This window comes from Macrotis lagotis, chromosome 1 (assembly GCF_037893015.1).
Source record: "Macrotis lagotis isolate mMagLag1 chromosome 1, bilby.v1.9.chrom.fasta, whole genome shotgun sequence".
NCBI classification, from domain to species: Eukaryota; Metazoa; Chordata; class Mammalia; order Peramelemorphia; family Peramelidae; genus Macrotis; species Macrotis lagotis.
The window spans coordinates 241,105,748-241,130,449 of NC_133658.1; the positions used below are offsets into that span (position 1 = coordinate 241,105,748).

Here is a 24,702-nt window from a genome sequence, read left to right on the forward strand (position 1 = left end):
CGCGCAGCTCGCGGCCAGGCCCCACCCCCTCAGCCGGCCGGAGCGCCCGCCCCCAGTCCGGGCCTGGGAATCCTAGGAAGGATACAATTGATCAGCTTCCGGGTCTCCAGGGCCCTCTGCTCCGCGCCCACGCCGCCTGCCTGACAGGGCTTGGAGGCTTGGGAAGCCACGGGGGACGCGGACGCAGGCGCGCAGGCGCGCGGGCCAGGGCCGGGCGTCACGCCACCCCGGACCGAGGACAGGGCGCTCCGGAACCAGATCAGTCACTGCCCCGTCGAGCTCCCCGAAGGGGCAGGCGTGCCACGGTGGACTGGCTGCCAGGGAAAAGAATAAGCTGGGAAGTCGGGAGCTTCCACTGTGGAGGCATAGGCCGATTTGCTGTGCCATCCTCTCCAAAGTGAGGATTCAAAAACGGGAGACAGGGTAGAGATCAAGACGTCTCAATAGGTTCCTTATGAAGCATAGCAATTCTTACCCTCCGACCTTTCTACAGCATTTTATACTCTTGACTATCTTTTTCTCTCTTCTGATTATTCCTTCTCAGTCTCACTTGCCGGATCATTAGCCACAGCATTTCCTTTACTAGAGGGGAATCCCAAAACCATTCTGGAGTCTCTTCTCTCTAGTCTGTTTTATCTGTCTCCCTCTGATTGAATTAGTTCACCTGGCTATAATTATCGCTATGCTGATTACCCTCAGATCAATACATTCCAGACCTAACCTCTCCTAAACTCTTCCTGAATCACCAAAGGCATACTGCTAATTTCCAACTGGATGTCCGGTAGATACCTCAATCTCAAACTATCAAAATATCAACCAGTTCCCTTTCTCTAGAAACTCACCACTCTTCTGAATTTCCTTTCTGTCAAGAGTACCACCATCTTTCCAATCACCCAGGTCCACAAACTAAGTCATCTTCCAACTCAGTCTTATTCACCTTACACAAGCTCTTAGTTGACAAATCTTATTTCTACCTCCCTAACACCTCTCATGCTTCTCCCTTCACACAACTACCACCCTAGTTCAGGTCCTCAGCACCTCTCACCAGGTCATATTTTCCTCCCAATTACTTTCCCTGCCTCACCTCTCTCTAATCCAGTATTCACACAGCCAGCAAACTGATTTTCCTAAAGTGTCAAGTTTACACTTGTATCTCCCCTACTGAATAAATTCTGAGCTATCCTCATTGCCTTCAGAATTAAATGTATATTTCTCCATTTAGCATTAGACAGATCTCTAAGGCCAGATTTGAACTCATAAAGATAAGTCTCCCTAATTCCAAGTTCACTGCTCCATCCATTCATTGTGCCACTTAGCTGCCCATCAGACACTTTCTGGGTAGGTGAGTCATACACCCTGCTTGCTTCAGTTCCTCATGCATCAAATAAGCTAGAGAAGGAAAGGGCAAACCACTCTAGGAACTTAGCCAAGAAAACTTCAAATGGGGTCAGTTACAACATGACTGAACAATAAATATATATATTAGTATACAAACATATACATGTGGACATATGTGCTCATAAACCACATACACACATATACATCTATATAGTACCTATTCTATAAATGTTGCTTCCCCTGGCTAGATTGGAAGTTCCTTAAGGGCAGGAACTACTATTTCCCTTGTATGACCAACACCAAATGATAGTACCTATCATAGTACACACAGTACACCAAACAATAGTACATAGGTTATATACTTAACACTTGTTTTTTTAATTGCCTGTTTTCCTCATTTTAAAATGATGTTGACCCAGTTGAACCCTTAAGGTTCCTTCCAGTCTTATGATTCAAAGCAATCAAAGCAATGCACCCATTTTACCTCTTAATCAGCACCTCTGGACTTTGGAAAAAAAGGGAAAGATAGAAAGACCAGGGAGTAAGAGATAGGAAAAATAGTCTTCAGGAGTATAGTAGCTTTTTTTAGGTTTGTTTTGGGTTTTTTGTGCAAGGCAAATGGAGTTTAAGTGGCTTGCCCAAGGCCACACGGCTTAATTATTAAGTGTCTGAGGCTGGATTTTAACTCAGGCACTCCTGACTCCAAGGCCAGTACACTACCCACTGCACCACCTAGCTGCCCCCAAGAGTATAGTATTGAAAAGCATACTAAACAGAGGGCTGCCTAAACCCCTATAAAGGACTATTTATTAACTGACAATAGGAACAGAATAAGCAATCTGTAAAAATGGTCAAGAAGTAAATTTGACTTAACATGAAGAAAAATTTCTTAATACCTATCTAAAAGTGAAATGGGTTACCATGCAAGATAGGGGGTTCTCTTTTACTTGAAAAGGGGAAGTCTAAGATCACTTGTCAGATATGTTGCAAAGGAGTCTTATCCAAATATGGGCTATACGAGATGATCTGTAGGATACAATTCCAAGATTCTGGGAATGAGTGTATCAGTTTACTTAACATTAATACCCAACCTATGAATAACCTTGTATTTAAAAATTGTTATTGCCAGTCCACCTATGGCTAGAAGGCCCTGTTGATGGTTGGGCAAAGCTTGCCATTTTTACCCAGTGTCTTGAACCCCTTTCACCCCACAGCCATTATTCTGTCAATAAATATTTAGTAAGCATTTACTGTATGGGGATAGCACAGTGCCTGTGTTAAAATCTGGGGATCCAAAAACAGACAAAGGATGGTGTCTGTTCTCTAAGATTTCATAGACAAAAAGCAAACAATTGGGTCAGCTAGATGGTGCAGTGAGTGGATAGAGCACCAGCCTTGGAGTCAGGAGTACCTGGGTTCAAATCTGACCTCAGACACTTAATAATAATAATTACCTAGCTGTGTGGCCTTGGGCAAGCCACTTAACCCCATTCACCTTGCAAAAACCTTAAAAAAAAAAAAAAAAACTATTTGTACAGGAAAAAGCAAACAACTCTGTACAAGCACACTACATACAGGATAAATTAGAGAAAACAAAGGGAAGGAACTAGAATTAATAGGAAAAAACTTCCTGTGAAATGTGGAATTTTAGTATGGACTTGCAGGAAACTTCAGGGAAGCCAGGAGGCAGAGCTGAGAAAGAAGGGAATCCCTTGGGGGGGGGGGGGGCGCCAGGTGGTGCAGTGGATAGAGCACCAGTCTTGGAGTCAGGAGTACCTGGATTCAAATCTGACCTCAGACACTTAAAAATTACGTAGCCCTGTAGCCTTGGGCAAGCCACTTAACCCCATTGCCTTAAAAAATCTAAAAAAAGGGGGGGGGGGACCAGTCAAAAAAATGCCCAGAGCTGGCAGACAGCAAAGAAGTCATCACTCAAGTGCAGAATATATAGCATATTAGGTGGCTAGAAAAGTAGGGAGACCAGGTCATAAAGGGCTTAAAATACCAGAGGATTTTATATTTCATCTTGAGTGGATAAAGAGACAATGGAGTTTACTGCATAAGAGTTAAGAGAGAATAGGAAAGGAGGTAGGTAATATGGTCAGATCTTGGGCAGATGAACAAAGGATTAATTAGAATGAGGAAAGACTTGAGGCAGGGAGACTAGCTAAGACTCTGTGGCAATGGTTCAGGCATGAAATGTTGAGGGCCTATACTAGAGTCAGAAACAAGAAGGGGGAGTAAATGAAATGTTATAATGGTATAATGGGCAAACCCTGGTAACAGATTAGATAAAGGGAGTACGAGGAGTGGAGAGTCCCTAGGTTTCAAACCTCAGTGAGTGGGAGGTCGGTGGGACCCTCAACAATAATGGGGAACAGGGCAGCTAGGTGGTACAGTGGATAGAGTGCCGGCCCTGAAGTCAGGAGTACCCAAGTTCAAATCCAGCCTCAGACACTTAATAATTACCTAGCTGTGTGGCCTTGAGAAAGCCACTTAATCCCATTGCCTTGCAAAACCTACAAAAAAAAAAACAGTAATGGGGAAGGTAGAAAGAGGGGAGCATTCAGAAGGAAAGCTCATGAATTCAATTTTGGACATGTTGAGTTTAAAATATTCTACACAGCATGTAGGCTGGGGCCCCTTAGCTCTTCAATGTTGGAACTTCCCCATGTCTTCCAACTCCTGACCACTGATGCCCTGAAATAAGTGAGAAAAGATGGGGAAATATACTGGCATCCAAAGTGGAAATTCTAAACACAACTGACCATATAAAGTGTTGAAAGACTGGTTAGTTTTTATAGTATGTTAGTTTACCCACATTATGGATTAAAGAAGCATTTATAGGAAAGCAGGAAATAAGCATTCAAGTTCCTACTAGAAGCCAGATAATGTATTAAGTACATTATAAATATCTCATTTGATACTTACAACTGCTGGGGAGGTAAATGATATCTCCATTTTACAGTTTAGAGAACTGAGACAGGAAGAGGTTAAGTGATTTGACCAGATCTTTCTGATACCAGGTCCAATGCTCTATTCACTGTGATTTTTTTTTTAGTTTCTTTTGTAAAATAAGGGCCTCTTCTACAATACATATAGTATTGGTAGAACTAGTGATGAGACTTGAAAATTCTGTTAAGCACCCCGAATGTCCTCTTTAAATAGCTATAGGATTATGAACTTTTACTCTTGAATGGTAATAATTGTTCTGATGAAACAGCTGAGTTTTTAGCCTTATTCTCCTCCATCAACCTTTTCTCCCCCCCCCAAACCAAAAAGACAGTCTGAAACCAATTAAAAGGATTCAAAAATTTATTATTCTTCACTTCTTTTTACAATAAATATTTGCCAGAAATAGCACTCAATGGTTTTGAATTAAAACCTATCAAATCCAACACAGCAACAAAAATTAACATGAATTCTGATGCAATGGCGGGAATCTCATAATCGAATGACAGAGAGCATAGATACAATCAATTCCTGATTATCTGAACTAATTAAGAGCAGTGACAGAGATAATTCAAAAATTATTTTATGTTTTGTTTTAGGACATATTTTCAAATATAATTGTCAGGCATTTTTAAAAATCCATTTCAAACTATATAATTAGTTAAACTGAGAAGCCCTGACTCAGAGCAAGCTATATCCATCCTTTCTCTGACTAATTCCTTATGTCATAATGGATTCCATCAACATTCTGATTCAGGTCCAAGCTATGCCTTGACAAAGTAACTATCTCTTGATTAGCTATCATACCCACACACATAAAAATGAACAGAGAATTCTATCTTCTTTTTAAAAAAAAGCAATTGAGATGAACTAAGTTGAAGGTGATTGAGACTATGGCTCCAGATCACAAGTTTTCTTAGTGTTACAAGCATATTATGAAAAAAAGGAGAAAAATTCTAATATGGGCTTAAGCTATTACAAACAAGAGTTGACTCTATGTGCATATACATATATACATATACACACATGTGTATGTATATTACATATGTACAGTGTATATATATATTTAAATGTCTGCATATACATATATTTGTTAAATACACACAATTCACAAAAACTAGATGTTTTTAAATGTTACAATATTTACTCAGGATATAATAGGTCTTATTCAAGGTCAATTATATAACATGCTTCCAAAAATTTTTATTTTGGAGGGAGAAAACATCCATTTTCATCTATTTAAATTTCATTTCCATGTATAATTCCAGTTATTTTAAACCTATTGATTTTTTTTACAGAATATATTTTTCCAGGCATAGTAAAACAAAACAAAATAAAAATGGACAGAAAAATTTATGAATTGGGACTGCTTCACAAAGTCCCTGGTACCTGAATCAGTTTCAAAAAGGTTAATCTATTTGACCCTCATTCCAGCCCATTTTTGTTTCCACAGCACAAAACCTTCACTAAAAATATATCCAATATTCCTTACATAGATGCCTAGTACATTTGTTCTTTATTCCTGCAAACTGAAGGAAAGTTTACTTCTTGGCAATCATTTAAGTCTTTGGCTAAACAAGTGAATACACGAAGTTTAAAATACAGGTTTGAAACTGGGAATCTACCACCAAATCCCAATTTCTTGGCACATTTCTAAATGAATAAAGTCATTGTCTCATGAAATGCCACCTTTGAAGGGCATATTGCCCAAATAATAACTTTAAATAAGCATAAAACGTCAGTGTGTCAAATTACATTATTAAAAGTCATAGATTATTATATTGATTAGATAGAACAAATGAAACAGATTTATACTATAAAAAACTGTTCAGTGGTATCAAGTATCAATTAAACCAGTTCTAAGTCAAGCATTATTATTTATTTAAAAGTGCTTGGCAAAAAAAATTAGAAAACATAATCATGGGCCTAGAGCAAAGTCGGCTCTTTTCCTTAACTGATAGCTAAAACTTGATATAACAACCACCACTCAGATTAGCTACCAGGATTCAAAAACTAAAGCCCAGGTACACAGGACATCTTTGCCTGCTAGTCACACCACTGAAATGGCTTTAATACTTCCTAATTTTAATTCAGCATTTTGTAACTATGTAGACATAATTAAATTTATGCCTGAAAAATAATCTTGTTCATCATATTGCATTAAAAACAATTCTGTGACAGAATCATGAATGGGAGCCCTAGTTAGAAATACATCTTTCACTTGTATTCAATTTGACTTAAATGTGAGCCTACTTTTATCTCCCTCTTATTAACTGGCAGGCTAAACAAAGTCGAATACTAAAGAATAGGGAGAAATCACATAGGTTTATATCATTTAAAAGGAGAAATCAAAAACTTTTTTTTAAATTGAGAATTACTCGCATTTGATTTTGACACATTGATCAACACTTTTTATTTTTATAAGGGTCCATTTTTTGTTAAGTGCATATGATAGTGTTTCAAATGCAGCACCCAGATCAAAATTCATCCTATAGGTTCCACGGTCTTCTCTACTAATCAATAAAGTGAAACTATTAATTTGCAGGATGTTTAGTTAAAGGTCAACTGCAATACATGATGGAAGTAACCTACTTACTCATATTTAGAAATTTCCCACATAATGATAGTAACAACAACAAAAATAATAGGTAGCATTTATATAATGCTTAAAGATAGGCAGAGCACTTTATATGTCATCACATTTGATCCTTGCACAACATTATGAGGTAGGTGCTATTATTACCCCCATTTTGCAGATGAGGAAACTGAGACTTAGAGGTCAAGAGACTTACCTAAGATCCTATAGTTTAGTCAGCACCTCAGGCACGATTTCACTAAACCACCCAGCTTCCCCTTACAGTGCTGGAGCCTAGAACCAAAATCAAGTTAAAAGTTGTTCTACAGCCCTATCTCAAGAGTGGTTTAAGACTTCTGCATAAGTTTTTTGGGTTTTTTTAAATTGTATATCCAAAGCCCAGACAAATTCCAGCTTATCAAGACTTCCTCCATTGCCCCTATAACTATTATGTCAGTCATCATAAAGGACTAAAAACAGTCCTGCTGCCACCAATTGGTCCAATAGGTGGCAAAGCAATGCCATTAATATTAATAGGTGTTGCCTCAGTAAGACAAAACACAGGTTAGTTAACAGAAAAAGTAATGATGATGATGCTTCTAATTAAAATACTCAGAAGGGTCTTTGGCTCACAAAACCTAAGCTGCTTTTCTGACTTTCTTCCAACACATTTAACTCTATGTCTGTTTTGAAAGCAAGAGATAGGGGTCCTTATGTTACATAAGGAACCAAAGGAACTTTCAGAAGTAGATGACAATGAAATGGTACTATCTCACCTTCACTTTCTAAGAGGTAACATGACTATTATTTCTTCTTCATTTCACCTCATTAAATGATAACATAGGGCTTTCTGTATATGGCAAACTCAAATATTGACAGTTAAGAAAGAAAATTTCCATTATTTATTGAAACTAGAAAATATAGTTCACAAAAAAAATAATTTAAACTAACCACAAAAAAGAAAATTAAGTCCTCCTCTAATGAGATCCACAATGATTCAAAACAGATCAACCCACCAATCCTTATAGGAAAAACTAAATGAAGAAAACTATTTTGCCCAAATTATAACATGCAGTTAAAACAGCTAGCTTGTTGAGTTAGTCCATCACAAAATTCTTAGAAGAAACAATGCATTATTGACTCTAGAGTTGAACAGAAAAAGGAAGATAAAATGGATTGTATCCAATATTTTGCAGCATTTTAATTTATCCCAAACTTTTCAAGAATATTCTTTCTCTCTGTGATACCAAATATCTGCAAATCATGGAACACTATAATTTCCAAAGAATCAAAATTGCAGGAAATTTACAATGCAAAGGAAAAGAAACATGGTGGGTTTAAATAGGCTATTGCACAATATAATTTTAATTCTATGCCAATGAAAAAAATATTTTTATTTGGAAACTTTCTATTCAATTATCCTTAATACATTAATATTTTGTATCCACTAACACATTTGTCCTAGCATCTATTTCTTTTAGTACAGTTTAAGAAGACAAAAAAAAGTGTTATAAACATTATGCCTCATATTACGGTAAAGGGAAAATAAATAAAAAGTCACACAGAGTAACATACTGAGCAAAACAGATATGGAATCAAAGTAATCTAATTTTTTCCTCATCTTCTATACTCCACTTGATATACATAAGTAAAATTTCAAGTACAGGGAACTGTTTTTTTCCCATAACATTGTTTTCCACAAGTCTGAAAAGAAATTTCCAAGGTCAACATAACCTTAGTTAGCAGAATTGAAATAAATTCTGTCTCACTCAAAATTTCTGATTAAGCTAAGGCACTCTATTCTGAAGTGACCAAAAACATGAATAAAGCTTAGGTTCCATAAAAGGTACCTCAGTTTAAAATTTGGGAAAAGAAAGTCTGAGCTTACCCAATATCACCCACAAACCTGAAAATGTTTCTTACACATGGGGAGTATTCAGATGGTTGATCTGAAATATGAGGACAAGATTCTATTTATAATTAAATTCTGTCTTAATAAATAGGACTTTTGAGATGCAATTCCTACCAAAGGGAATATCTGAGTCATACAAATAAAAGGAAAGGTATCAGCGTCCTGTAAATTCGTTCTATTCCCCCAAAAGTCAAATTACCCCAGTCTCTCTTTCATCTTGTAACCTTTCTTTCACCTCACAAATTCCAATGAAACCACTTGTGAAATAACTCCTTTACCACTTTGGGAGAAAACATTAAAGTAAATACACAAAAGAATTTTCACACTTAGTACAAGAGAAATGTATAACACATTCAAAACATCCCACGACCCTTAAATGAAAAAAGGAAAGGACTTCTAGTCCGAATTATCACATTTTTAAGAAAAAATACACTGCTCTGCTTCTTGTAGTAAATGTATTATTTTAACTTCAAATAACATTTCCCCCAACAGTGCTGATATATGAAACTAACAAGCTTAAATTTTCTATTTCCAACAAAATAAAATTACTAAAATAATAAATGAAGAATGGTGTTCCTTCTTTCCCTCCCTACAAATTGACACCATATCCAGTTAAATTTCAAAGACAACACAGAACAAAATAAAACAAAACATGTTAGAAGTTACATTCACTTAATTGGCACTTCCTCAATTCCCATGATAGCCTTTTAAAAACCACAGACTCAGTAGCAACATTTTCCTGCATCGATTTTTCTTTTTGTATTGTACATTTACTTCTTTTTGACTCAGAGGAAGTCACAGAATACACAATACATAAATCCCACAAACACGTTTTTTTTTAATTTAGAGGAACCTCATCAGCTGGTTCCTAGAGACTTCACATTTCTAATAACCTGTGTGACAATGATTAGAATTTACAAGTTTAAAAAATTAAATATTACAGTTATTTTTTCAAAGCAGCAGATTTTAAACCTCAAAAGGAAGACTCTGCAACTAAGCTTATGGTCAAACATTCACTGATAAATAATGGTTTCTCAAGTTTAAATACATATGAACATGGTTGTGCTTATTCTCTCCAAGTGCAGCCTGTCCATAAAAAGGGTTTAAGATACACTCTTCATTCAAGCACAAATTGCATTCAGTAGAAAAATCAAAGAAAATTAGCATGTAACTCACCACCACCAAACTAAAATATGATAAAATTAAAGGATAAAAAAGTAAAAAATAATCACACCTGTGAAAAAGGTGTGACTTATGAAACATTTATGAGAAAGGTGAAGGATTTTTTTTTATTTTTAAAAGAAAACTTTACTGCAAGGAAAATGTAATTTCAATAAGGCAAATGTGTCATTTTTTTTTTCTAATTTGGGGTAGTGGGAAAAACAAAAAAATTGTATTCACTGTCAACCATTCCGGTCTCTTCCCCAACCCCATACCCTAAAAAAAAGGGGGGAAAAATTCAAAAAAGGCCTAAAATTTACATAACAAGTCTCAGAAGAATCACGTCCCAAAATTGATACTTCCCAATCTCGAAGGGATTTTTTCTTAAAAAATATTTTATCTAAATTCCTCACAAAAAATAATTGTGCCACCAGACTGAGAATGTCAAATGTGTTCTTATCATTGTGGCTGACAAGAATTCATCCTAAAAAACTATTTGAACAACTTATAATTGGAGGAGAGGAGGAATTCAAAATAAGCCAAACTAATGATTTATAACTAAAACCCCATTTACTTCTGAGACCCCACAGAATACTTTAATATAAAACAAACAGTAAAATCATTTGCCAAGATCTATTTCAGAATAGAGTGCTGGGATATCAGGCAATCATATTCATGTCACATCTCTTAGCATTTGAAGATAAAGGCATTTCCATGGAAAAAGAAGCCAGTATTTGGCAGTTACAAAAGTGATATATATGGGTTAAATTCTTCTGTGGTAATTTGGCATCTCCTGCTGAAGGTGAATTGCTTTTGTGGCTTATCTCTCCCTGGGTAGGTAAAAATTAGATACTGAGAGTTTCCACAGATAGGTAAGACCTATTAACAAATCACCATAAATGAAAACACATTGTGTTCTTAGGAATGTTGTCAGTGTCCCTAAACCAGCTTTTCTATTTTAAAATCAAACCAAAACCATAACCTGTAGGAACCAAAAAAGCATGGACTTATGAAGTTGAAATCCCTAGGAATAATGTGCTGGCCTAATGTACACTGTTTAACCAAAAATATCACCTGGTTTTCCCTCTCCCACAAAATACAATACATACATATACATGTATATGTATATACATACATACATATATATATATAATGATGAAGGGGAGTGAGATGGACAGGATAGGAGTCCAGATTATATATGCTTCAGAACCCTGTCATCCATGTACCACATACATTTAGCCCCCATTTCTGTTAAGTAGATAAGTTTAGTTCTATGGTGATGGTTGGAGTATTTACAAGCATCTTATTTACAGTACTTCTGTAGACTGCAGGCCAATTTTCTCTTCTTCCACTTCTAGTCAATCTGAGCTTGGTTTTCTTAATGAAAAGGGCAGAATCTTAAAGTGGTTGCTCAACTGGTTTACCTGTGAACAAACATCATGATAATGAGAGTGACAAATAAATCCTTTATTTCTAAAAAATTTCATTAATCATCAAAGTTTTTGAAAGAAACCTAGTCTATCAATTAGAAACTTGAAATGAGTTTTTAGGTGATAAGAGCAAAATTTACCAATTGGCCAAGTGGGAATACAATGATGGGATTGTTGAGGCATCTCTAAGGAAAAAATACTAGGACTCCATAAAGGGTATCTGTGTTTACTATTATAATTCCATAGAAACACCTTATCAACCTCATCACTGTATTCTAAATTTGGACAATTAGTAATCTAGTTTGCTCCAAAATCCACAAGATCAGAAAAGATCTCAGGCTAAATTTCAATAACTAAAGCCCTCTGACCCACATTAGAAGACTAGGCTGATTTAAGTAGAAAATACTCTATTTTCTTATAATACATCTAGGTTAATATACTTGGATCCTTAAAATTTGATCGGGAGTTAGCTCTAAGACAAACAGACCATATTACTTTAGGAACCAATGATAAGTAGTCAACAAACTATTTCTAAGCCAATCATTAAATAACGGGAATGAAACTTTAAATAATTATATATCCTGAATCTTACCTACACAGCTAAAATCAAAGGCCACAAAAAAAACAAAAGGTTTTTAAATGAAGAATGATTCTTATGGCTAAAATTACTAGTAGTAGCAGAAGCAACAGTGAAAATGCACTTGAGGGGCAGTGCAGCTAGGTGAAGCAGTGGATAGAGCACTGGCCTTGGAGTCAGGAGTACCTGAGTTCAAATCCAGCCTCAGACACTTAATAATTACCTAGCTGTGTGGCCTTCGGCAAGCCGCTTAACCCCACTGCCTTGCAAAAAGAAAAAAAAAATGCACTTGAAAATTAAGATATGTTAAAAATAAATTGAGAATGTATGATTCCTGATGACATATTGTTTATAAAAAAACTCGAGCATTGCTGATTTTATTTGTGCAGTAATAATAATAATAGCTAATGCTTATAAAATGTTAAGAAATGATTAGTTTTTAATTTCCACAGGGAACACAGAAAGCAGTAAAAGAGGAAACTGTTGCTACAGAAAAGAGTTAGACTTGTTCAAAACTAAGGGATACTTGACACAATAAACAGAGGAAACTGCTTCCTCAGAAAAAGGGATGATTGAATTATAAAGTGAAAGCATAAAATCAGAGTAAGAATGTTGGACGACTTAATAAATAAACTGGTGCCAGTCTAGGTATCAGATCCACATGACTATGTTACACATCCAAATAAAGGCAAAAAAGAGCCTTAAGAGCCAGGGTCCCTGAATTGTGGGGAAGGGAAAATTTGATAAGGAGAGAAGATTCATGAGGGAAGAGACTAGCTGCTCCTCAAGGCGTAGAAAGGCAGGTAACATTTTTTTTCCCTAATGCTTGCTTATAATACAGCTTAAAAACAAAAAGTTAAGGGAAAAAAGAGAAATGCCTCTACATTTTCCAGCAATATTTTTTTTAAGGTTTTTGCAAGGCAAATGGGGTTAAGTGGCTTGCCCAAGGCCACACAGCTAGGTAATTATTAAGTGTCTGAGACCGGATTTGAACCCAGGTACTCCTGACTCCAGGGCCAGTGCTTTATCCACTATGCCACCCAGCTGCCCCTTCCAGCAATGTTTTTACTGAAAATCATAAGTACTATTTCCTCATAAGAATTTGTGATCCAGCTAAAAAATCAATTCCAGTTCCTATGACAACTAAATATGTCAAGGACTGATATTTTATCTGTATCAGAGTCCAGGTCAACAACTGCAAATGTTAACTCTTTAATGACTTAGCAGATGGCTTCTGAAAGTGACTTAGGCTTAAACATCTATCATCCTGCCATCAATGATAAGTCACTCTAGCCTTCACTGAGCTGAGAAAGTCAATGTCAGATAAATATTCTGATATCATCAAGACCATTCTCAAAGTTAACTCAGGATGGCAAGGTTGCATGTGAACTAAAGGCAGGCTCTTTCAACAATTATTTCCATATGACAAAGTGGAGTGTTAATGGAAGATAGAACTAAATGACCTAAAGACATTTAAAGTTATTTCAGAAAAGGCATTACTGTACCTCTATTACTCATCACCTCTATGTTAGTCTTCTCTTTTTCTAAATAACTTTTAAAAAGTATAATAAATAACAAATTTTCCAAAAGATTACTTACCACTTGTATTCCATAATGGACATGTGCCAAAGTAATAATAATGCTTAGTAAATACAGAAGAATGGGTTCCACATGAGGAGGTAATTCTAAGTACACCAAAAGAACAACGAGGGCCAGTGGCACAAGCAACAAATTCAAAGTTTGGCATCTTGTGTTGCTCATCTGACACACAATAAGGCGACACTTATAAGAGAGGAGAAAATTCAATTAGACATGCACTTCCTTATTTATCTAGGATCTATAAAGGAAAAATGTATTTCCCCAGAATATAGCCCTGATTTTTCACTAGTTTTTTGATTGCTTTATTTTGTTATTTCCTTATACAGTCCTTCACCACTGAAACTTTTCTTGAAACAAACCAAAGAAAACCACCAAACCAACTCCCTGCTGTATCAACAGCAACAATATCATTTCATTTACTATCCATAATTCTCACTTCTCTCCTGAAAGGAAGGAGATACAATGGATGAATTCTATAGGTGATGCATATTCCAAATAGTTTGGGGAAATGAAGATTATATCAAGCCAACCTTTTCCAGAGGACCATGGGGTGAGTTAGAGAGGACCTCAGATATCATTTAGTTTAATTCTTTCAGTTTTTGGGGAAGAGGAAACTAATGACCAGAGGGGTTAAATAATTTGTTCAAGGACACACAAGTTAAATGGCAGAGAATTGCTTTCATTCTCTTACATCCAGTTATGTGGTATACTTCAAATCATTACTAATGAAGATATATAATTAACTGTATAGCCTGAAGATTCTAGTCTACTATTATTAATACAGGACTTAGAAGTTTTAAATAACCATGAATTACATTCCCAAAGAGCCATTGTTTTATATTCTAAATATCACTATTACTATAAGCAGAGAATTCCACAGATCATGCAGTTCTTTTTGCTAAATACCAGAACTCTAATCTAGAAACTGAGTTCCTCTATTGTGACTGAAAAAAGACCAAGAAGAAAATGATATATTGATATACTTATTAAATTTAGTAATCATATAATACAAGTAATCATATAATACAAGGAGGTTTCTCCTATGAGAGAGAAGACAATGGAGGAAGAACTACAGAAGAGAGTGCCACTTAATAGCTGTATGACCTCAGGCCAGTAAACTCAACCTATGTTAACTTACTGATAAAAAAATGAATGAGTCTTTTAAATGATCTCTAACTTCTTTCTAGTTCTAACATGTTATGGCTTGGTTTGTGTTGCTCTAGAAGGTGAACTAAGTAGCATCTATAAGGAGACAGATTTCAGTTCCAAATAAAAAATAATTTTCCTGTAGATACTTACTTTAATTTTTATATTTCAACAAACACATTTATAGCAATCTTATTAAATTCTTTGTCATTCATTGTGAACTGCCCTTTCTCATTCTTAACTGTAGTACTGATTTTCCCAGAAGCTTTAAAAACGAGTTTGACTTGTTAATGGTTTACCAGTTTTATTGTCCTTTAAAAAAAAAACAGACCCCTTTTATTTATCACTTTATTATTTTTGTTTTTAATTTGTTAATTTCTGATTTGGTTGTGATTATTTCCTTTTTTCATTTTTTCTTCAGCATGCTACTTTGTTCCTTTTCTAATCAATTTAAATGCTGATTTTTTTCTCTCATTAATAAAATTTAGGGATCTAGATGTACCTATGAAAACTACTTTGGCTACATCTCAAATCTTTTTGCAGTACTATGTTATGTTTTACTCTCTACTAAATAATGGTTTTTTTATAATTTCTTCTGAACAAATAATTTTTAGTTTACATACAATTAATTACTTCAAATAAATTTCATTGCTTATAAATATATTGCATTATTATCTAATAATATAAAATGTCTTATAAAATTTTATCAAGGTTTCTTTGTAACCAAGTACATGCTAAATTTTTCTGACTGTTCAACATGAATGTTCCCTGTTCTTTTCCATTAAGTTGGGGTCGGGGGGGTTTCTGGCAGGAAAGGGGAAACAGACCTGTGAGTCCAGGGGAAATATATCTTCAAGAAGATAAGTAACAAAACTCACTTCCCTTTTCTCTTCCTCACCAAATACCATTCAAACAGTATATCATCATGTACTTTATTTTAGGACTTATCTGTTAATATACAGAGCAAACAGAGAAAGTATTTGTTCCAACTAGATCAATAAATTAATATATAAACTGAAATACTTGTCTGCAATCATATATATTAAAGTGAGTTTTTAACCTATAGCTAGAATAGGATATAAACATGAATTCAAAGAGAATTCTACTATAACAATCATTGATTTCTCCAATTTTCATAGTATCATCAAAAATCACATTCAGGCCTGTCCATATGTTTTCTGACATTCTTTCTCTGCCTAGTCTACTTCCTTTTTCACACCAAAACTTTCATAATTAAGCATGAACATGTTAGTTAACATTCAATAGCATTAACTAGTAGCAAATATTTATTATCATCTCAAGGTCTATAAAAATATTTTATGCATTATCTCATTTGATGCCCCTATAAGATGGGGGCTATTATCCCCTTTTCATAAATAGTGATTTGTCTGGCAAGTCACACAAACACTAAGGGTCTGGAACAGAATTTTAATTAGGGTCTTTCTGACTCCAAGTCAGCACTTTCCTTTATTTCACCTAGGTGCCTATGGAATGTTGAATCACAGTTATTAATAATGTTAACCTAGAAAGCAGGACTTAAAATATTCTTCTACAAATGGTTAGATATATCAAAAGAAAAAACCTCAAATTTTTGTTCCAGTTCCCATTTGGTAAAATGGGTAAATTCTCATTTTGTTCTGGCTGACAGAGAAATTCTAAAATCCAAAGTTTTTCCTTAAAGATCTATTTACTCTTGTACCAGCTACTTTCTATAGTAGATATCAAATCTTAATATTACTGATTGTCATGATTTAAATGAAAAACAAATTCTCACTGTGATGTTGGCGAAAGCTGTTCCAACTGTATAGTAGAAGAGTCTAGGATGTGTCTCTAAAACATCTGATGGTGAGCAGAGGACCCAACTTGTACTCAGAATGAAAAGAAGACATGGAGAAACAAAAGGCAGCATTGTTTCATAAACAGAACTATGCTTCAAGGTGTTATTTCTGTAGGCCCTAGAAATAAAAAAAAAAATTATTATAAATTAACTTATCTATTCAGCAAATACCACTCATTACCTTCTGTTTTAACACTTGACAGTTTTCCAAATGCTTTCATGAACATCTTATTTCATTCACAACACTTATTTCCAATTTATCAAATGAAAAGAGAGGCAGAAAGTTTCAAGTGCTTTGCCTAGAGAGTAGTGGCCCAGGACAAACATGTAAGGCTTCTGACTCCTAGTTCAATAATCTATGAAATGCCTATTACAGGAGATGTGAAGATGCAAAGATAAAGGTAATCTCTGAATTCAATTAACCTTATAATTTATTAGAGAAAGTAAGAGACATATATAAAGAAATTGAACAAGTACTGTTAAAGAGATGGCAGTATGGTATAGAGAACAGAGAAATGACCCTCAATCATGAAAATATTGTTTCAAGTTTTGCCTTTGATACCTAATAGCTGGGTAACTATGGGCAACTCAGATTCCCCATGCAATTCTCCATGCCTATTGAATTTATAAGCAAGTTGCTTCTTTGTATCTGTGAAAGAAGTTTCTAAAATAAGTTTCTTACACTGATGAAAATAGTCCAGCTTTTTTTTTAAGTAAAGAGCTATAAAATATTTCTAGGACATAAAGGAAAGAAATATAAATTAAAATAATAAGGAATGACTTGGTGAAGGTAGCAGAATTTGAGCTAAAGGAATAGGTAGAAGTTTGAACCAGACAATCTATAAATTCCCTTCCAGTTCTATTTCTTATGATCATCCTGAATCTTGAAAGGAAGTTAGGGCAAGAGCTTTTCAGTCAAAGGGAACCAAAAAATATGAGACACAGAGGGAGAATGACATAGAGATATAAGCTATCAGTTTGACTATATTGAGAAATAAAGTTAGAAGAAAAGATCTGGACAATATTGGGGAGGACTTTGAATGCCATATTACAGAGTCTGAATTTTGACAGGTAATAGTGAACTACTAGAAGTTTTTTAAAACAGGATAGTCAAAACCACTTTAGAAAGATTAGTCACCTTATAGTTGGAAAGATGACTAATTGGGGAGAGGAAGATTAGACTGAAGTCTGAAACTAAGGAAACCAGATCAGTTAGCATGCCACTAGGGTCTTCTGAAATCATCTAAGAGACATAAGAACTAAAATCATGGGAATGAAAGTGTTAGGGTAACAGTGATGTAAAAACAGAAAAATGACCCTGAATTAAGTAGTAATTTTAAATTATTTTCATTCAAACATTCAGTAAGAATAAAGCTGTACCAAACAGTACAGGTTAAGGAATTCATAAAACATGAAGATCTGAACTTCCAAGTAAATTAATCTCCACCTTTATATGCCTCCCCTAAGAACTCCAGATTTCTACTATACCTGGAAAAGTCCCTCAGTCAGGTAAGAGCTGGTGAATAAGCTGGGCACTTGTTTGACTTCAGCAGATCTCTAACAGATCAGAGTAGGCATTTCCTCCATAACCTCATCCTATGCAATTTTTGTCCATGTCTTTTCCTAATTTTTTCTCTAGAGAAACTAAAGACACTGGAATGGAAGCCTTTCTCCAATTTTCATAATATCATCAATAATCACATTCAGGCCTGTCCATATGTTTTCTGTCATTGCTTTCTCTGCCTAGTCTACTTCCCTTTTCAGTCACATATATGGTTCAATAAAGTCTCATGCCACTTTTCTTGTACAAATCATGTCTGGCAGCAACTGTAAAACTAAAATCACTCCAACCCTCTAAACATCTTTTCATGACTTATCTTTTGATGGTTAACATTGAATTGTCCCATGAATTGCAATTATAACACTTCAGAGGAAATATTGATGTTAAAAAGATGGATTTTTGCAATAAAGCTGCCTGGAATAACTAAAGATCATTATGAAGTTTCTCAAATATATTCCAAATTCTGGGCCTTTGTCTACCTGTAGGACTTATCCGAAAGGTGAATATATAGTCATAATAGACTGCCTGTTAAGTTGCATGAATAGTCTAGGCCAACAGTTCTCAAAGTGAGATCTCTGAGGGATTTCCTGAGACCCTTTTAAGAGTCTGTGAAGTTAAACTAGTTTCATAATACTACTAAGATGTTTTAGTTTATAATAAGATAAATGTCAATAGATTTGGCTCACACAAACAAAATCTCTTTTGGGAGGAAGGGGTCCTCAATAAATTTTAAGAGTATAAAGGGATAGATATTAGATCAAAAAGTATGAGAATTGTTGGTATAAGCAATGTGGTTTTTATTCATTACTTTTCTAATATGTATGTATTAGACTAATCACTCTTATACTGCTATAGATTTCACTAAGACAACTACAGTATTCCAGGGTAAGAGACAATCAGGAACACACAGAAAATTTTCACTATTGGTAGAGAATCTTTATTTTAGATTTTGCAAAGATCATCCTCTAAGACACTAGAAAATACCAATTAGTAAATAAGTATCTCTATTTTAGACTTCTTTGATGTTAATATTCAAAAGATTTTGAGCAAAGTTTTTCCCTTGGCCAAAACTGTCATAAAGTCTTGTGTAATTTTAATGTTTTCATGAGAAGCAACTTTTTCAAATAAAGTATTCATCTTGTTCTACTAGACCAAATGATTTTAAAATATTAAATAAATACAGCAGGCCTTTATAGTCTTTTATCCCTTTGAAGAAATATCTGCTATGAAAAAAAAAGTCCACGAATTCCTTGTGAATTTTCACTAAAGGATATCACTTATTGGATACAACTCAAAAACATAGATATGAGTCAATGGCTAATAATTCCACTGATTGATGCAAAGGAAATACAATTCTCAAAACTTTAAGGAGTTTTAGAAGATGTTAATTTCACACATACTAAATGCTACTTAAAGAAGGCACAATATATAGTGGCTACAGTGCTGGAAGACCAAGTTCTCTCTTAGAGAAATATTTGCTATGAGACTTTGGACAAGTTTTTTTAGCTTCTCTGAGAGCCTCAGTTTTATTTTGTTTTATTTTTATAAAATGGGAAAAGTAGTATAATAAATAGCACACCTATCTCACAGATTTGCTCTAAGGATCATAAGTGTGTATGTGTGTGTGTATGTGTCCATGTGTGTATGCATATATATGTATAGTTTTGCAAACTTTAAATTGTATTATAAATAGGCAATTTTATGAAAAATAAGAAATAATGGTTATAGTCAACCAAATTTGAGGAAATGGAATTCAAAAAGTATTCCATTCTACAAATCTATTGAATCATAGAGGAAACAAAGATCTTTATGGCCAAATTAAAGATCAAATTTTCTTCCAACTAATCAACTGTTTAAATCAGGAGTACCCTTTTCACCCAAGAGTTGAAAAAATACACCAAAGAGCAAACTAATAAAGAGACTAAATGGGCATTCCTTTCATCAGAAACTCTTGGTCAAGGGGCGTCACAATACAATAGGAATGGAAATAGATTTGAAATCTGAGGATCTGGGTTCAAATTTTGCCCTCTGCTCTTTGATGATGATGAGATTGATAATGATGATTTTGTTCTTCATTCTCAATGAAGACCATGACACCATGACAAGCACATGAACTGGATTGGGGGGGGGGGGGGTACTAAGTCACCAGCCTCACTTTCTCCTCCAGAGTCATCTGAATCCAGTGGTCAGATATAAATCAAGACAACTGGAGATGGCCCTGGATGTGAGGGGCAATCAGTGTTAAGTGACTAGCCCAGGGTCACAAAGCAGGTTAGTGTTAGTGTTAAGTGTCTGAGGCCACATTTGAACTCCTGTCCTCCTTGACTCCAAGATCAGTGCTCTATTCACTGCGCCACCTAGCTGCCCCTTTATCACCTAAGACACTTTAGAGCAAAACGTAGTGAGTGTAATTTGGAATGGGTGGTCCAATCCCTTCCAGTTCTAAAGCTATGATCCTATGCTCCCTTATCAAATAATTAAAACAACACAACAAAGAAAAACTATCCTTTCAATTATTAATGGCACTAAACACTTATCTTACTTTTCAATTTTTTTAAAAAAAGAAGTTTCTCCTTAAACTACAGCTACTAATGGTATCAGCAAACATTTAGCATGGATAGTTTTGTTTAAAGCCATGCCTCCAAGGTTAGATCCTTCAAAAGCCTGGAAAGATAATGAACATCCCAATTCAGAGATATATTCAACTCCCTCCCCACGCGAAAAAAAATCTCCAAAGTTGGTAAATAGACTGCTACCAAAGATGGTAATGCATTTTTATAAGTGACCCTCTAAAGACATTCAGAGGTAACATTGTGTGAAGTTAAAAATAGCGGGGAAAAAATTGTTTCTTACATCAAAGAGAACTGGTTCCACAGAAGTGTCAACATCTGATACGAAGGAATTTGAGAATATTTCTTCAGCTCTTAGTCTTAAAGTTATAAAATTTGTTATAATAATACAAATATGGAGCAGAAAAAGCACTGAATTGAGAAGCAGAAGATCTGCTTAGTGCCTGTAGCACTAACAAGCTTAGGTAACAATCTTGGGGAATGCAACATCCTTGAGGATGTCTTGAAATCCTTCTGGATCTTGGGAATTCATCTGGAAAAGCAGGACTAAATGATTTCTAAAGTTGCATCAAGCTCTAAGATGTTTATGAGGCACTAAACTATCTAAACTAAAAAAGTAAGCATTATAAGGTAATCTGTGTCTTGAATCTTCTTTGAGGTCTATACCCTCAACATCTCCCAATCTGTAGGAAGAAATCAAGGCCTCACAAAAACTTAAATGGTGAGACAAAACAAACTTGGTACCCTTTATTCTTTTCCACTTTTCCTTTCCTTACCTCTATATCACCTTTCCCCCAGAATTAAAGGATTTAGGGTTGGGAGAAATCAACTAGTCCAGACTTCTTCATTTTACAGATAAGGACACCCTTTAAAGTCCAGAAAAATTAAATCACTTGCCAAGGTCACAAAAATAGTGAGAATCAGAGAAAATTTGGATCCAGATTATATTCCAAAGCTCCACATGCCTCTCCTTTATCTACAGAAAAAAAGTTCTGTTGGAGTACCCCAAGGCTGGCAGTTACCCATCTTCAATTTATCATGGTAATAGATATTTCTCAAATTTGCTTTATTAAACATACCACCAATTCCAAGGATGCCCAAATTTGTCAAGAAAAATCAAAACAGGTCTGAGTGGTGTCGTAAATGATTCTTCTCTAAAGTTTTACTTTAATCAAAAGCTAAAAAAGGAGAATACTGACAAATAAAAACCAATTTTGAACAAAACGCAAAAGAATTAAAAAAGTTCAATATTGACTCTAGGCAAGTCACATAAGCTCTCTAGGACACAGTGCTACTCTCCATCTATCAAATGCTAAAGTGGGATTCAATAAATGATCTCTAAGGTTCATTTCAGTTGTAGGATATTGTGAAATAATTAGCCACTCTGCCTTAGGTCTCTTAAAAAGCACTAGGGCAAGATTTATAATGGTTAGGCAAAAAAAGGAGTGGGGGTCTTTTTTCTAAGGATATCTTTAGGGCTTCAATCAAGTTCTCATATGCTTTTCAAAACTGTCATTAAGTCCCATGAAGAAAAAAAGGTTTTGGGACAATTGAATCTGATTTAACTGTTAGAAGGTTTTCCTAATGAAAAACTTATTTTACCAATAGAGATCTGCACCTTCTCTCTACATCTTACAATATCACACTAATCTCCTACATCAAAAGAGTTGAGACTTTGAGAGATTAAATGACTTGTTCTGGATCTTACAGGAAGTAGGTATCAGAATCAAGACTTGAACCTAGATCTTTCTGAATCCAAGGTCAAGCTTCCTCTTCTCAAAAAGAAAAGGATGATAAATAAGAATTTAACTAGATCCATACCAATAATCTTAAAATTTCTTTCCCCTCAATTTATATATATTTTTAAAAACTTACTTGAAAAAGTTATATAAACTCATTGGCAGAGTCACACATGCTGCACATCCTAAAAGGGAAAGATATTTTAAATGATAAATTTTCATTTAAGTCTAACAATGGCAGTAGCTGAACAAGTTTTACATCAATGATTTCAAATAAACAAATCTTTTTACATTACTATTATGTACAAAGCACTATGCCAGATACTGAGAAAGATAAAAAGTTAAATAGAACATGATTCGTGTTTACAGTTAAGTAAACTTCAAGAAGTTTTGATTTCATTTGTGAGTTCCATCCACTGATAAAGGATGCACCCATCTCTAGGTCTTAGCACACTACTTAATGAATTACTTTGACAAAAATAAATTCATTGCTCAGTGATTAACCTCTAAATTTGGGTAGCCTGACTCCTTCATGGACATCATTCCTTCACCCAGTCTTTTCACCTTGGTAGGATCTGTGAGAGTTTGCACTCTATAACAATAATCCTCAAAAACTCAAGAGTCCTATCCATGACATTATGAAAAAATACTTCTCAACAGTAGTTAAGAAATGGAAAAAGTTTTCTAAATAGGATTCTTCCTTACTTCTAAGTGTGCTGAATGTCACCTGTCTTGAAAAAAGTATATAGAGTTTGCCCACTTACCTCCAATACTTCTTCAAACATTTCCAGTCTTATATAACACTTAAGTTGGCAAGATGCACCATTCAAATGGAAAAATGTTATTTTAGGGCATGCTGACCACCCATCAAGTCACAGTTCTACAACTTGTCAGTTTACCTATCTTTGAATCAATATCCTTCCCTATTGCACATGCTCATTCTCAGGAATGTGTTGGTTAAGAGTGGAGGCAATGCTTAAAATTAACATGACTGGGGTGGCTAGTTTGCACAGTGGATAGAGTACCAGCCCTGGATTCAGGAGTATCTGAGTTCAAATCAGGCCTCAGACACTTAATAATTACCTAGCTGTGTGGCCTTGGGTGAACCACTTAGCCCTATTGCCTTGCAAAAAAAAAAAAAAAAAATCACTCCTAAAAGGCAAAGTACAGGCCTCTCCTAAGATGATACCTAAACTACGGCTAATATTCTGAAATGTGGTTTACAGGATAAAGATTCTTATACTGTTTATACCTATACTTTAAATTTTAATCATGCTTATCTCATACCAATTTAGTTCACGGAAAAAATGGCAAACAATTGGAACAGTGTCCAGTCAGGATTATCCAATCACAAGCACCCAAAAATGTTTTGTCAAAGAGAAGATTATGGAAATAGTCATATGCTTTCAGGGTAGTCAGTCGTAGTTTACAAAAAAAGTAGTTTTTTAAAAATGTGTTTTGGTTATGGGAACCAAGAAAATACTCAAAAAGTATGTCTTTCTGCCTCTTAAGTTTTCCAAGCACAGTCTTAGGTAGCACAAGAAACACTTAAGATTCTGGAGGGAAAAGAAGAAAAAACTAAAAATACATGGGTGGGATAATTACGAAAAAAGTAAATGAATTTTGGAAGAGATCTACAATAAAAATTTCTAAAATATCTTCACAGTTGGTAATACAAAGTGTGGCCTTGAAATTCAACAGTGGTACAAATCTAACCTCTACCTAAATCTTCCAACAATTAAAAAACTAGGACAAAAAATAAGAGATTAACTACTTTCAAACTAATCTAGTTTTAGTCAAGGATTTAGAATAATCAGTTTTTGTACTTTAAATACAAAGATTCTGTTGTTTTTGTGTTGTTCATGATTGTTTTAAATAATGAGGTTAAGATTCCATGAAAACTGTGTGTTCAAATCTATATGATACATTTTTCTAAGATATTAATAACAACAATTGTATAACACGGAAATTTGGCTTTTGACAAAGAGGTGGTGGTTAAGACATGGAGCTTCTTACCAATAATCATTGCAGTGAATAGGTCTCTATATAAGAAATTAAACAGGAAAGGTTCATACCAGGCCTCAACTCCCACAACTGCAGTCACTATGTAGACAATAGAGATAGTCTAAAAGGAAATGCACACAAAAAAGAGAGAAAAATTAACAGCTAGGAAGCTTACAAATCAGTATTGTTTTCAGTACTATATAGAAGTCAGTATTGTTTTCAGTACTATAAATCTAATAAAACTATAAAACTTAAAATGTTCCAATTTTTTTCTTTTAAAAATGGAAACCATTCTTAAATA

At 34.8% G+C, this 24,702-nt stretch overlaps 1 protein-coding gene across 1 annotated transcript in view; it reads right to left on the reverse strand.

Moving 5' to 3' along the window:
- Positions 1-4,635: 4,635 nt before the first annotated feature.
- Positions 4,636-24,702, reverse strand: part of SELENOI (selenoprotein I) — a 48,508-nt gene continuing 28,441 nt past the window's right edge. Inside the window, exons 6-10 of the mRNA XM_074209924.1 lie at positions 24,414-24,522; positions 22,534-22,582; positions 16,465-16,645; positions 13,545-13,727; positions 4,636-11,362 (exon numbers count right to left, since the gene is read on the reverse strand). Of these exons, the coding sequence (XP_074066025.1) occupies positions 11,297-11,362; positions 13,545-13,727; positions 16,465-16,645; positions 22,534-22,582; positions 24,414-24,522 (588 nt within the window). The 3' untranslated portion in view covers positions 4,636-11,296. The remainder of the gene's footprint in view (positions 11,363-13,544; positions 13,728-16,464; positions 16,646-22,533; positions 22,583-24,413; positions 24,523-24,702) is intronic.